The 14,450-nt window shown below is 45.6% G+C and overlaps 1 protein-coding gene across 1 annotated transcript in view; it reads right to left on the bottom strand.

Annotated features, from left to right (window-relative positions):
- The window catches only part of T265_00927 (hypothetical protein), a gene marked incomplete at both ends in the record, with an annotated part of 54,809 nt that overhangs the window by 5,747 nt on the left and 34,612 nt on the right, over window positions 1-14,450 (bottom strand). Inside the window, one exon of the mRNA XM_009164822.1 lies at window positions 7,401-8,834. Within this exon, the coding sequence (XP_009163086.1) occupies window positions 7,401-8,834 (1,434 nt within the window). The remainder of the gene's footprint in view (window positions 1-7,400; window positions 8,835-14,450) is intronic.

Raw genomic sequence — 14,450 nt, 5'->3', positions numbered from 1 at the left:
GGTTCAGTATATTGGGCCGCATTGCGAAATGAATGACCTCTGTGTTTGTGGTACTCGCGTGAAATCTCATGCACTACCCTGATTGTTCCCCTATACGTCTTTCAGAAACCTCGCTTTGTTTTAACAATTGGTTTGCAGATTTTGACGATCCTTCGAAAAAATGAGCAAATGACTGGGACATTTATGAAGCTATGATTAGTTTGTTACTCGCGTAGCACATGACAGGACATCCTGAACCCTAATATAGAGTTCAGGTCATCGAATACGCTCCATTTTTGTGAGTCAGGTGTTATATTACGGAAAAAGGCAGGTCCCGGTTTCAACAGATCCCTTAAAACAAACACACAGTACCAGTTATTCGCACCACCGAACTACGGTTGATTAGTTTTTCATGCCGATACGCTCTCAAATGTAGGCCGTATTCACGCGGACTGGTTTGGACAGACGAACCACATAAGGCTCCTTCATGTTGGGCGGTGGTGCCGCTCCAGTCGAAAAGAGGTTTTTAAATTCAATGGGCTAATTTATCGGTTCCCCTACTTCGAACATATTACTTGTTGAGTGGACTCAAAAAGAACCGAGCGGCTCCAGTATCACTTTACGTACCGTACCGTGCCACAGCACCGATCCCCATGTAACCATCTCCATTGGCGCAATGAAAAGGAGAAAAAAGTTTGACGGGATGGGGCAAAAACCGTGACGTGCACATATTCCGCAAATCTTCAGCCACTATGAAAATACAGTTGTCTCTCTCTCTCTCTCTTTAGGGATCCGAATGAACCAACTTCTCTCCCGGGGGAAAGGAGACCTAGGGGGTGGATAACTGCAAAATACGGCTCACCTGTACCGCATATACCAGCTAGCCGGAGTGAAGGCGAACCAAATCCTTTTCCACTGAAACACGGCTGCAGATCTTGATAATCCCCCCACCACCACCACAATGCCGCACTTTGGAAGTTTGGATGACCTGCTTGGAAAAGGAACGCAGGCCATACCGAAGCCTGAATTTTGCACTAAACCTTGTGCGTATACTTTTGTGGACTTGTTGGTGCGAACGTACATCCACCAGCGTGAATCAGCAAGCATCACTCAGTGTCCGATCGATGGGGTACTAATGCTACAAGCACAAACGTCCAGTGTAGAGATCGTCTCGATGAATTAAGGGATCATGTGAATGGTAGGCAGTCTTGTTGTGTGCGTGCATGCATCTGGCGTTCACCTGGCATGATACAGCGTGTTTTCTACGTGCCGGAGAGGTGCTCAGACGAATAAAGCATTACCTGTCCCGTTTGTATCGTGAGAGCGAAGGGTAAACCATTTAAGGTAAAACGGCTGCAACTGCACTCTGACCATTTATCCACAGTGACGAATCACAGCAAATTTCGCGCCTTTGTGCCTTCGAAGCAATCAAGATTATAGTGTCAGACTCGCTTCAAGGGAACCTCGACACCGTCGGATCAGGTCGACATACAGCAGCATGAGTCTTGTAATACGACTCACAACCCACTGCCTAAATGGGAGTTCCTACATGAAATAAATTCGCAAAAGAGAATGTCGTTTACAAATCGCTACGACTGGGCGTAATTTTGATGTGGATGGGTGGCAGTGTGGACATGGAAACCCTCAAGAAATAGGACACTAGACGGCGGACGAAAATAGGGTATACCCTGAAGACAGGTATGCAGAATGTATCCAAGCTGCCAGAAGCAGTGAACCAGAGCGTGTCTCTCACGGTCGGACCACTCAAAACCTCAGGACCTTTCTTCACTTGACGAGGCTGTTGATGTAGTAAATCAGTAAATCACATCTGGATATCAGCGATGCAAAAAGAGAACAGCACTGTGCATAAAACGATCTGTTACATGCATCCTTCCAGATAACCGGGTGCCTTGTTGTCACCCAAGCTACTCCACTTTCTCCTAATAACCCACTAATCAAAACCTCGTAACAGACTGATATCTCTGCCCGGTGATCGCATCCACAAATCCGAGACAGTGTATTCACACCACTGAGAAGTGCAAGAACTTCGGTACACCTCAAGTGAAGGCACAATTTTGAAGCCTACTGTAAAAAGCACACCTTATAGCCACAGTAACAGACGTGGAGTCAAGTCAGTATCTACTATAGGATCCAAACTCCACCTCCGGTTTCCGACGAGATCGCCTCAAGTCGTTGAACACATAGTCGCCGTCGCTGTTAATACCAGAGGGGTGGAAACTCGTTCTGTGAACGTCTGAACTGAGACTTGAAGTAGAGAGTCAAGAGATTGTTGCAGAGGGGTTCTGCTGTGCACACACGTAACTCAGGCTATCAACTGTGAAAAACGTCGTAGTTACAAGTTGAACCAAAGCATGCCATCACAACAGTCCGTCAAATAAACTCACAAACATATACAGGACCCTCGGGTCAGTTGGTTGAATATGGTGAAATGAAGTAGCAGTTCCAAAATTGAGTTTTTAAATCAGGTTGCCACAACCCCATCGAACCGGGTCAGTGACGTGGTGCAAACTAATGCGTGGACGAAGTCGACGAAAGCTGGGCGGGGGAGGAACACATCCTAAATGAAAAATCTGACTGGTTGCCGCTAGACTGCCAAGCTAAACCATTACCATAGGAACCTTCAGTCAATCGTTCTCTTGAGGATGAAGAAAACCCTGTGACAATTACGGGGAGCCAAATGATTTTGTATATTGATACGAACTTGGAAGAGATCTCTCGTTGGAATAAGATATCGGATGATGAAAATACATTTAGATCGCAAGAGAATCACAACCTCAGAAGGCCTTTCGCGTCACCTGGCAGAACCTTGGCAGCTGACAGCTAATGGGAGAAACCCTGCTACAAATGACTTTCTGTCATAAGAAAAGTTATAAGGAAAGCACTAGGGACATCTTGCCGCAAACAGTCGAGGATCGGCAATGCGAACTAATGCAGAACCATCCGCGCCTAATCAGGAGTGGCACTTCCGCCGCAGAAGAAAAACCATAGGGCATCTCAGCTAAGTTGTAGTTCAAGTGCGTCCGTTATAGTCGAATATAACAATGAATAGACACGCCATGCACATCAAAAACACGCTAGAGGGTGATAGGGTGGTGTTCGGTGCTTCTTCACATAGTAGCAGAGAGCGAGTGACTAGTGGTTACTAGCGGGGCGAGATGGCCCAGTGGTTAGGCGCGAATTTACTAGTGGTTACTAGCGGGGCGAGATGGCCCAGTGGTTAGAGCGCGAATTTACTGAGCGGAAGGTCCGTAGTTCGAACGCTTTGCTACCGAACTGGATCGCGTAGCTCGATCCAGAATCACCAAAACGAGTCCTGTCAGATGTATTATCACCGAATTTTTTGGCCGATAAGGTCACGATGTTTGGTCGAGATCTGAGATCTTACACGTCGATATACCGACTTGATATATTCCAAGCCCTTGTATACTACACACACACTGGTTGGATGGAGGGCCCAGCAACAGACAGTCACGTCGCTCTGATCACCAGTGATAAACGAAGTGAGTGGATTTGATCGATCTCTCAAAGAAGTCCACACTCCGCAACAACATCAGGACCACCCATGGTGTTAACAAAAACCTAATTCTCAATCACTAGGCTGCTTACATGCACTGGATACAGTGCTATCGTTTTTGGGATGGCGTTGTGGGAGTGGATCGCGGACAAAAAGCCCGTAGGGACGAATGATGATCTCCGGTCACTTAGACCGCAGAACGTTGCTCGCTGCAGTATCTCAGCCATCGACATCTGACTCGCAAGACCGCTGGTAGATGAAGTTTTCTTACTTTGGAGAGGGCTACCAATAACCTTTGACCCAGCACTCTGACCTGTAAAGAGTAGTCATTTTAGAAACCAGCCACTCAAGAGACCAATATACTTATCAGCGATCGTTTCCATCGTTCACGACCTCAGTTTAGTCTGATTATTCAACTTTCGCTTGGCTTGTTCGGATCAATTGGAACCATTTTTACTCGGAACACATCCAAACCTGAACATTGTTTCAGGTGCCATTTTTATCCGAAGAAAAAGGGCAAGGAGGGTTTAACTGACCCCAAACTACGAACCCTCGTAGTCTAGATCTCAACCTTCACACACTCAGGGTGTTTTCTAGCGTTTTCAAGCTTCACGACAAGGAGTTTCGCATTATTGGAAGGAGGTTCGATGTATTTGGTTACCCTTATCTAGTGACGATCGCGCAAGTAGATCCCTCAAATACTGCATAATCAGGAGCTTGAAGAACGACATAGAACGCTGATGGATTTCAAAGGCGAGCAACAATCGCGCCCTAGTTCAGCTGATTCCATCAACCGATCAAAAGAAGACAAGTGCCAGCGAAACTATATGCGAAGAAGACGGAAGGGTAATTCACTCCCTCAATCGTCGTCTTGAGCAATGGGTTGAGCGCTTCCGAGAACATTCCAGATGGTCTCCTCCAACACAACTGAAAGAACCCAGAAACCCTGACTGGAACACCGACACCAGCTCGCCGACGGAAACCGGTGGACTGGCTGGAGATGAGATTACTTCTCAGATCGGGAAAGTCAGGGCAGCTTTTGCCAACCTCCGGCTAACGGTGTCCCGAAAGCATTCGCCGGGTGCCTTTAGGGCACTCGTTCGCGCTGCAGCGTTTGGTGTCTGTGATCCACCCCACGTATACATTGAATGAGCACCGGACTTCCTTCACACTGAAACCGTCAATTTTTGAGGTCGGCAGTTCCGGTTTTGGAATTTTCCGTGCTGTTCGACGGAAATTTCACGGTTTATATACCGCACTAGGTGGACGGAACTGAATTATTTTTCGTCGACAAAAATCAATCTCAGTATTTTCAAGAATATTAATCTGACCAGTTGACCATAAAACACGAAAAAGTTGAAATTAGGTGCGACAAAAGTATACAACCATCTTACACGCCGTCAACAGATTTCGATGAAGCTTCCCGGCCTTTACGCCCCAAAGTTTTTGGGAAGCATCTAGCTATACTTGCACTGTGTGGATGACATTCTGACTAACGCTTCTTTACTAGAGTGTTTCAGGACAGTCACGAATTTGGTTTTGCGGTCAGAGACGTTTGCACATTCATATATCACGCTACACGAGATCTCACTCGGGTGAAGATCAAGAGCACACAAGCTGGCACAATCAAATTTCATGTTTTAGCCAGTTACAAGGAGCATTTGAGCTCATTTGAGCATACCAACCGACAAGTTTTGTTCGCTCGACTTCAGTAAATTAGGTAAATTCAACTGATCTTCCACTACAGCACCATCTTCAGGAAAGATCTTTACCACGAAGAGCACTTTTTCACGGCTTCAGCCTCACCACAAAACCTTACTTTCTATGCGCCAGTTTCTGCTAGGGATCTTCCAAATTCGCCTATACTAGGCTTTATAGAACTTATTCGAGCTCGAGATGGCTCAGTGGTTAAGGTGCAAAGTTACCGATGAAAGCAGCAACCGACTGAGTGGATAAAGATGAAATCACACCGAGAACCGCTTTGGCGGTTATTGTCAACTACGGAAACCTATGATATTGTCCTGACATTGGCTTATCTGTCAAGAGTGGTGTTCACAAGGCCGTTGTGAGTCACAGGCCAGAAACTTGTCGAATCGGTAGGAAAACTTCCAGTGTTTAACCACCGGTATATCCGAAGCATTGTTCGGGTGGGATCACTAACCTGACAATGTTGAGGTACGTTGGATGATTTTCGGAAGAAAAGACTCACAAGCTAGTCACACTCCACAGCTTATGTTAGTATGTCGGAGGACCTTTTTTACAGAATCAATTCTGCTAAGCAGTGTATCGAGTGTAGAGGGTATTAGATTCACCAATCTATAACTTGAAAAAGAAGTCCAAAAGTTTTGACTGAATAGCGATCTCAGGAGGAGATGGTTGGTAACACTCACAGATATGGCCCGATCAGCTCAGCTTTGAAGATACCGCCTTCAATGGCTAATTGCCCCGACTCCTCCTTTGTGAGTGAATTGGAACTACTTGGCGCAAGTGAACTTCAATTTGTGACCGCCCTACCATCACTCTCTTTATCACCTAGTGTACAAAACTTCGGCGAATCCTGGAACGAGGTCTATAGCTGACTAACCCAAGCACCGCACGGATACAGTGTTTTCGTGCTCTTATTTACTTTCACTCCGAAAAATAAATGCCCGAATAAAATCTTGCATTTTAAAGACCTGGTTACCAGCTATGGGTTGTTCATGTTATCTCATTTAACACTGTGGTAATGTTCGAAGATGCTTTCGGCAGTGTGTGCATAATTCCCTTGCAGGGACTAGGAGTACCAGAATATCGCACTATATGCACAAGGTACAGGCAACGAAGTGATACAGTGGACGAACTTGACTGAAAAATCCGAACGATAGATAGTCGGAGTCTGTTTTAACCGTAGCGACCACCACTTCCGAAAAAATTTGGCGAATGCGAAGAAGAATGATGTCTTCAATGCACAGAGTAGCAAGTAACGGGCCAGAGACGACACGGAAACAATCAGCATCAGAGACAGTATTCACAGTACAACCAGTACAACCACAAAGCCATAAAGTGAAACAGCGATGAAAACCATATGTGAAAGCCTGACAGATGAAAGTCTACCCGTCTGCACCACACCACACCGCGTGGTTTGCCAGGCCACGTGACCTTTGACGCAGATCAGCGAATAGAAATGCGACCGAGTTGGGACAGGAGCGATGGTGGTGGAATTTAGGGCAAGTGGGAGAGCGGAATTGCGGGCACGTCAGACCATCGCAATTGGGCTTGCTATTTGGAGGAACATTGACCAAAGTAAGCGAGTCATGTGACGCAGGTTGCCAGAATAGGATCATTAAAAAAACCTAGGCAACGTTTCGAGGTTAGTTTTTTTACTAGTGAACATTAAGATTGTGGTTTGGATGAAGTCCGCTGTTTGATCGCCCAGATTGCGTTACAACCATGGGAAACAAAGCGATGCGAAGATTTTGTGAAATTCCAAACCGATGCGCAAAAAAACGAGTTCGAAATACAGGGAAAACGTGTTTCTACAGCGCTCAGAGGATCAAGCTGACATATTTTACCCCGGAAGAACAGTAAGGAAGAAAATAGGCTCATTCTGACTATAGGTCACACAATCCGTCTCAACCGAATTCGGTGAACAAAATGGACGGATTTCAAATACTACAGAAGCCATTGTCTTATTGTCGCTCGAAAAAAACTTAATTTTCAAAATAATGGCACTCGACGAAATTGCGTACCAACTGCAATCATACTTCTCTTTTCTCACTAAACCGAAGGAAGCAAAACTGATTCAAAGTTCGGAGGTCACGGAGCTACCTGATGGTTCCAAGATGCGAGATACTGGCTAGGCCCGCAAGCAAACGGGACAATGCAAGTAACGAAATAGGAAACATACCTGAAATAGAGCGAGGACTGCAGGGCTGCCCACGCCCCAGTCCACTGTTCTGTGGATCATCCACCAACGTGCTTGAAGAATTTCGGTGTGTAAATGTATTCGAGGAAGCGAACAATCCAGATCCCGCAGAATCCACAATTGACTCATTGCATTCCGATGATTCTGACTGATCAAACAAACCAGCGGTTCCCATCAATTGAGAACGGAAATGGTGTGTCGTCGACTCTTGTCCCAGGACTCCAGCACCTCCGAGACCAAGCATTGCGTTTCCAGGGTTGGACAACGAAGGTCCACTCGAAGTGGGAGATGGTCCAGCAGAGACTGCCGCTGCTGCCGCCAGTTCCTTGGCACGGCGGGTTTTATTTTTCGATTCAGCTAAAATTCGATCTAAAACCTCTCGCGCCTCTTGTGAATCCATCTGGGCTACATCAGGCCACATCCAAGCAGTAGTTGTTCGCGGTGTGTTCCCACCACCCAACCCCATTCTTTGGTCATCTGAACTGAGATTAGACGAACCCGAAGCTTCGTCAATTTCCTCACTAGCACGACGCTCGAGTTGACGCATTACCAGATGTCCAATCAATTGCTTGGCTTGTTGCACACGGCATTCTGCGGCTTGATTCGAACTAAGGCCAACACCTTGATATGCAGATATCTCGAACTCTGAAGTAGCGTTTGGGCCTCTGGCAGCTTCCTTTGGTGGGCTTTTGATTTCTGTTCCAGTATCTTTCTGAATGGTTGTGATGATGGAGCCCTGAGTCCCGATAATTTTTCCAACCAATTCCTGAGGAACTGAGATCCTGCCACGAGCAAGAAGAATACGACTTCCGGGGGTGTTGGGTGATATGAAGAGACCCGCACCTCCACTAGAACCAGCTCCGTTAAGATTTCCCTGACCTCCGTGACCGCCAACACCACCGGTACCCCCGAGGTTATTGAGGCTGCTTGAATTGCACGGACTGGAAGGTAGGCTGGACATCTGACCGGGATATAGAGATCCATTGGGTGTCCGCAAAGCACCGTTAGTGCCAGCTTGTAACAAAGCACCGGCCGTAGGATGCAACGGAGAATTCGTAGTGCTATTTCCAAGTGATAGTAGGTTCGAGGGAGGTGGGCCACCAATCGGGGCGAGTAACCCGCTTCCAGAAGTGGGACAGTTTGAGCCAGTTCCGTTGAAGCTACCAGTCGATATACCGTTGCCATCCAATCCACCACCACTGCTACCACTGGAAGGTTGTGAACTGGTTGAACCGCGCCTCCTTTCTCCTGCCGCTAGCTTGCTTTGGGTGATTTCCTGAGCTCGTGTGCTCAAATGGTGAGCAACACGCATAGCAATCTCCGGCGGGGCTTCGATGATGAACACATGTTCTTCGTGCTCTCCTGGAGTGGTAATTAAAGCACCGGTCTCTTCACGTATAAGTTTGATCTTTTGACCTGGATAGGAAAAAAGAAACGGTAAAAAGTTGGAATGTGTTTGCAGCAGTGCATTGGAAACGGGATGGATGTAGGTAGCTTGATAAGGAATGTGCAGATGAAAGGTCCACGATAATGAAATAAATGACAACCTATAGAGCTCATGAGCTTAAAACAAAGTAGACAGAAAGCACACTGAGGTAGGAGTTTAAATTGCGAGAACTACTGCCAGCACATTCAGTTGCCTGAGAACATCATAAACGAGAGATTCAGCTGGGTTCCAGGTTAGTCTCTCGAAACAACCAAATTAGTTTGCAGATGAGTGTATATTCGCTAATTTCGTGCAATTTGGTTTCAAGTAGAACATAAGGTTGACGGAAACCCGGGGACTGCGCCTACCTGATGAGCCCCAAGAAGGGCGAAACCGGTCGTGGGCTGTGGATGGATTTTCAGCAACCTTATGAGTAGTACATTACACATACATGTATCGCGATATTTCAAATATCGTGGCGACTGAAACATGAGGCGGCCTGGTGCAGCACATTCAGTTGCCTGAGAACATCATAAACGAGAGATTCAGCTGGGTTCCAGGTTAGTCTCTCGAAACAACCAAATTAGTTTGCAGATGAGTGTATATTCGCTAATTTCGTGCAATTTGGTTTCAAGTAGAACATAAGGTTGACGGAAACCCGGGGACTGCGCCTACCTGATGAGCCCCAAGAAGGGCGAAACCGGTCGTGGGCTGTCGATGGATTTTCAGCAACCTTATGAGTAGTACATTACACATACATGTATCGCGATATTTCAAATATCGTGGCGACTGAAACATGAGGCGGCCTGGTGCAGCACATTCAGTTGCCTGAGAACATCATAAACGAGAGATTCAGCTGGGTTCCAGGTTAGTCTCTCGAAACAACCAAATTAGTTTGCAGATGAGTGTATATTCGCTAATTTCGTGCAATTTGGTTTCAAGTAGAACATAAGGTTGACGGAAACCCGGGGACTGCGCCTACCTGATGAGCCCCAAGAAGGGCGAAACCGGTCGTGGGCTGTGGATGGATTTTCAGCAACCTTATGAGTAGTACATTACAAAGATACTGCGCATTTGTTCTGAAAAAGTCTGACCATGTGATATGTATGCACCCTGAAATCATTGGACTGATTACGTCGAGCCATGAAAAAAGGTTAGACAGCCTTACGTTAAGTGAGAGTCGACAAATCAGGGATTGGATGTTGGAGTGAATTTGATTGGTCGAGATTCAAATACAACAGGCTCTGATCGATCGATCGGTTGAAGCTTACGTCTACATCGCCCCTAATTTTTGCGTCACAGCCAGTCAAAGATCAGATATGAAATTCATCAAGTAGAAAGCATAGCTACTTAGGACAATCAGGCAGTATATCAGTCCCTTTGGCTCTTCCATGTTGCAAGGCAGTTGCGCGCACATAGGAAGACCACCGCCGAAATAATCATCAAAATGTTCGCTAAAGCATAGATCAAAACTGTAGAGCTGAGATGAATATTGCACACTTAAATACCCACTTACAAATGAAGATAATATCAACAGAGAACCTAAAAGCGAACTTCCGATTTATAACCTTCCCATGCAGTGACTTTGATTACGGTACCGACTAGCTTCATCCTGATATTAAGGGAATGTAGGGCTTTTCAACTCGACACATCAAATTTCTAGGCTCAGGAGCAGTTTTGACACTCGTTGGAGGCCGCCAAGTGAGACGTTAATGATAGTTAAAAAGGGTTGGACTCCACACGCAAGAGTGATACACAAGACTGATGAAATGCAGAAATGTTAAAAGCTGAAACTTCAAGTCAACCGATTCCAAGGTGATTGTTGAAACCCAAGTCCAGTCTAAAAAATAATCGTTCAGCTGCAACGCAAATTTCGGTGCCTAGCAGCCATTTCACCCGAAGGAAGCACGAGGGCTGAGATACTGTCAGGTTACCCAAGCCCAAACAGAGGAAGTCAAGAGGCAGAGCTCGGGTTCGAACCACGGATCTTCGGTCAGTAAATCCGCGCTCTAACCACTGAGCCATCTCACCTCCAGTGCATTAAGGTAAACAGGGTGTATCCAACGCACTGTCCACTGAAGTCCATGTGAACGATAATTCTTCAGCCTCATCAATCTTGGTATCATTGGTGCTAGTATGTGTGTAAATGGGTGCTCTGAAATCATGTGCGGATAACATTTTCAACATCCACCGTAGTACTCCCGACCCATGTGGTCTAAGCAGCGCATCATCGTTTGCATTTGTCCATTCGCCATTCAAAGGGATCCATAATCCAGAAAGAGTTGACGAATCGATAGCGTTTCAGACGCCCTGTCACAACCGCCTTTGAAAGCCACAAACGTAAGAAGAATGATAATGTGTCTCAAATCTCGAGTTCGAGGCGTCTGGCCGGTGAGGGAAGACTTTTTTCCAGTGTGCACGGATCCTCCAAGACAGTATTCGAATCAGACTGAGCAAAAAAGTCTTGAATTTATGTAACACTGTACTGTCTCCTTGTGGGTTTTGCGAAACAACAATACAAACATCACCAAGACAACGGGACGAATCTGAGTCAGCTTAATAATCGGTTATTACTGCAACAAGAGTTCCCGACCACCCCGCATCTGCACAGTTCCAACCACAGGTGATCAATGAACCGGAAGTCTGATACCACGGACTCAATTGATACCCTTATTTTAAAGTATGGTCACGGTACTCACAGAGATCAGCTGACCGTAAAATTACTCTTCACCTATCGTTAAGAGCGATTAACACCCGCATCTCCAGGCACTTAGCTAATGCAGCGTGAAATCACTGTATCTATGCCTGAAAACATCAAGCATTGTTAATGACAAGGACACAGAAAACTTGGAAGCTTCGTGCAACTACAAACGCCTTGGTAGTCATTTCGAACGATACTGTACCACACCAATATCGAAAAGGTCAGAACATCAAATGGGAATCTTACGCCTAGACAGGGATAGTAACTAGACAAACAGGGTAGATAAGCGTTTGATTGCACGGATGATCCATGCACACGCAGATGACGCGAGAACCGGGTAGAAAACAGATCAACACTGAAAAAATACCACATCAGCCCTCAAGCAGTTGTTTTGGGCGAAGGTGGGAACCAGAGGCCTGCAAAATCGTAGGGAGTAGAAACAAAGTCAACAGAGGAAAATTCGCCTTCGACCAAAGATTGACGCAATAGAATTGCGTAAAAACCGGAACCGCTGACTAGTGATAGAACCGTCACAATTGAAAGTAATCGATACGTCAACTGGGTTCCTGAGGTATACATTCAGAAGATAGATTAGGCAAACTTAAAATGGTCGAATAAACTAGCCGAAAGTTTACCTGTAGTAGGTAACTTGTGGTTAACGTGATGGAGCAGGTAGTAAACGATGGCATGAGGCCACTTTGTGGCTCAAATCGTCAAAAACACAAATGTTTCTTCAACCGGTGAGAAATTCCACAACGTGTGTCAGGGATGCAGGCAGTTGACTGTCCTCAGAGTGCTCTCCAGAGTCCAACCACTAATATCGAGGAAATGACACACAAGACAATTTGGACTGGTGAGATGAACTGAACAGAGTGATTCATAGTGCCGAACATGAATTGCGCCCAATCGGAAAAATTTACTGATGACCAAGTGAGTGTGGTGTCTCGTAAATGCAGACATCGCAACCCGGTTGATGCTGGAGGACACGTTTCTGTTTAACTGAACGCGTTAGTCACGCCGAAAAAAAGTAACACACTGGGAGGCGGGACAGCACCAGCGACGAAGCAACCTCCCTATTTATCGAGCCGTTAGATATCCCCAAACTATGGCAGCACGTAACAGATCGAAAGACACCTGGTGCTCCAGTTCTTTAAAAGAAGCTCCTATGAAACGAAGCCCGAGAGCCCGATACTCCTAAACCTACTGTGAAGTGCCCCATGTTTCTTGATGTGACAAATCTAAGGAGATCGTGTTCATAGTCAAATAACTGACGTCGAAATCGAGACACATGTAGTTCACAAACAAAACAATAACCCGCCAATCGGTCTAAGTGACAGACTTTCACAGGGCTGAACACTGTTCAAATCACCTTCTTTAACCGGAGTTTAAGTAAACCGAAATGATGGTAGCAATACATCTATCAAACAGATAAAGATGCTGTGCGAGATATCAGTGAATTGAAATAAACGCTTTAATAATTTGAAGCATATGGAAAATGTGCTTAAAAAGATATCCCAATTAAAGACCTGATTATAAAGTGATGACCCGAACTGATTTATAAAGTGATGACCCGAACTGAAATACAGCCACCTATGGCCATAATCTAAGTTCGATAAAGCAGATCACTGGGCTCAGATCTCCAAATGAACAAATTGCCAACAAAGCAAGCTTGCAGTCACAACCTACAGGTAAACAAAGGAAACCTCGCCTACTCGGAAATTGAAGCTGTCCGATGTTACAAGTTGGAAAAAAGGACATAGAGGCTGAAACCGAACAGTTTCCTTATGACTTGTATTATTATTGAAGATATCGTCGGATGCGAAAGCGGACGAAGTTGATATCCTAGAGTCTAAATTAGTAATCAGGAGTACACAAAATTATCTGCAGTTATATTCCAAAATCACGAACACATACTGTTGAAGCTGGACAGTTTAAGTGAATAACTGGATTCCGGACGTAAAAAGAAATCAATGGAAACAGATGAGAAATCTGTTCCCTTAGTTGTACTTGGGACGACTTGTTGATATTTGGGGAATCGCCGTGTGCTGACACACAGCTAATTTACGGCAGCGAAGCGTCAGTGGTGAACACTGATGTCTTGTTGTCGACGACAATGAAACTCAAGACTGTGGCCCTCGCGAGTTTCCGACTGAACGTGAGAAGTTAACTGTCAACGGTTTCTGGAAAATTCAAGAGTGTTCATTCGCTCCAAGCTAGTTTATGAAGCGCCAGAGCAGAAGGGCAGATAAGGGCTCGTTCATATGAGCCTTGTTGAAAGATGTTATTGCATCCGGCACCTACATGTTACCCAATTTTCTTACATTTTAAATGTTTCCCGATAGATAGAGAATCGTGGTTCAATGTGCTGAGAAGTTAAGAGAATGCAGCCCATGACTGAAAAAGGTCTCAAACAGCTTTCGATTACCAGATGTCCTGTAACTAGTAACACCACCTAACAATCAACACTGTTCAACCCCGATTGCGTAGAATGGGAAGCAACGATACCGAGTTCGGAATTAAGCGAGAGGAGCAACCTACTAACTGGCACAAGAGTATGCTGTGGCTAACATTCAACGACAGGGTGGGCCACGTGATGCAGCAAAGTAGAAAGTTTGCAAGCCATGTGAGAACGATGTTCATTTTATCGACTCCCATCGAAGACGTATAATTCTCGACTAACACTGTTTCTCTTCTCCCTTCACCGTAAGGTCATTCCAGATTACTATTGGGTGCATAGTTATGAAGTGACAGGATTCAACATAAGTTTAATAAAGTTAGTTTGGCCAAGTACGAAACACCAAATCAAATCGTTCGACCAATAATGACCGCACCCATAGGAGGATGCACGGGGGTGCCATTCATGCCACACATGGAAATGCACGAATGTTGTTCGTCTAAAATCCTC

The sequence above is a fragment of the Opisthorchis viverrini genome (assembly GCF_000715545.1).
Source record: "Opisthorchis viverrini unplaced genomic scaffold opera_v5_9, whole genome shotgun sequence".
In the NCBI taxonomy this organism is placed as follows: domain Eukaryota; kingdom Metazoa; phylum Platyhelminthes; class Trematoda; order Opisthorchiida; family Opisthorchiidae; genus Opisthorchis; species Opisthorchis viverrini.
Note: the sequence above shows the minus strand (reverse complement) of the source record. Positions and strands in the feature narration are given on the sequence as shown.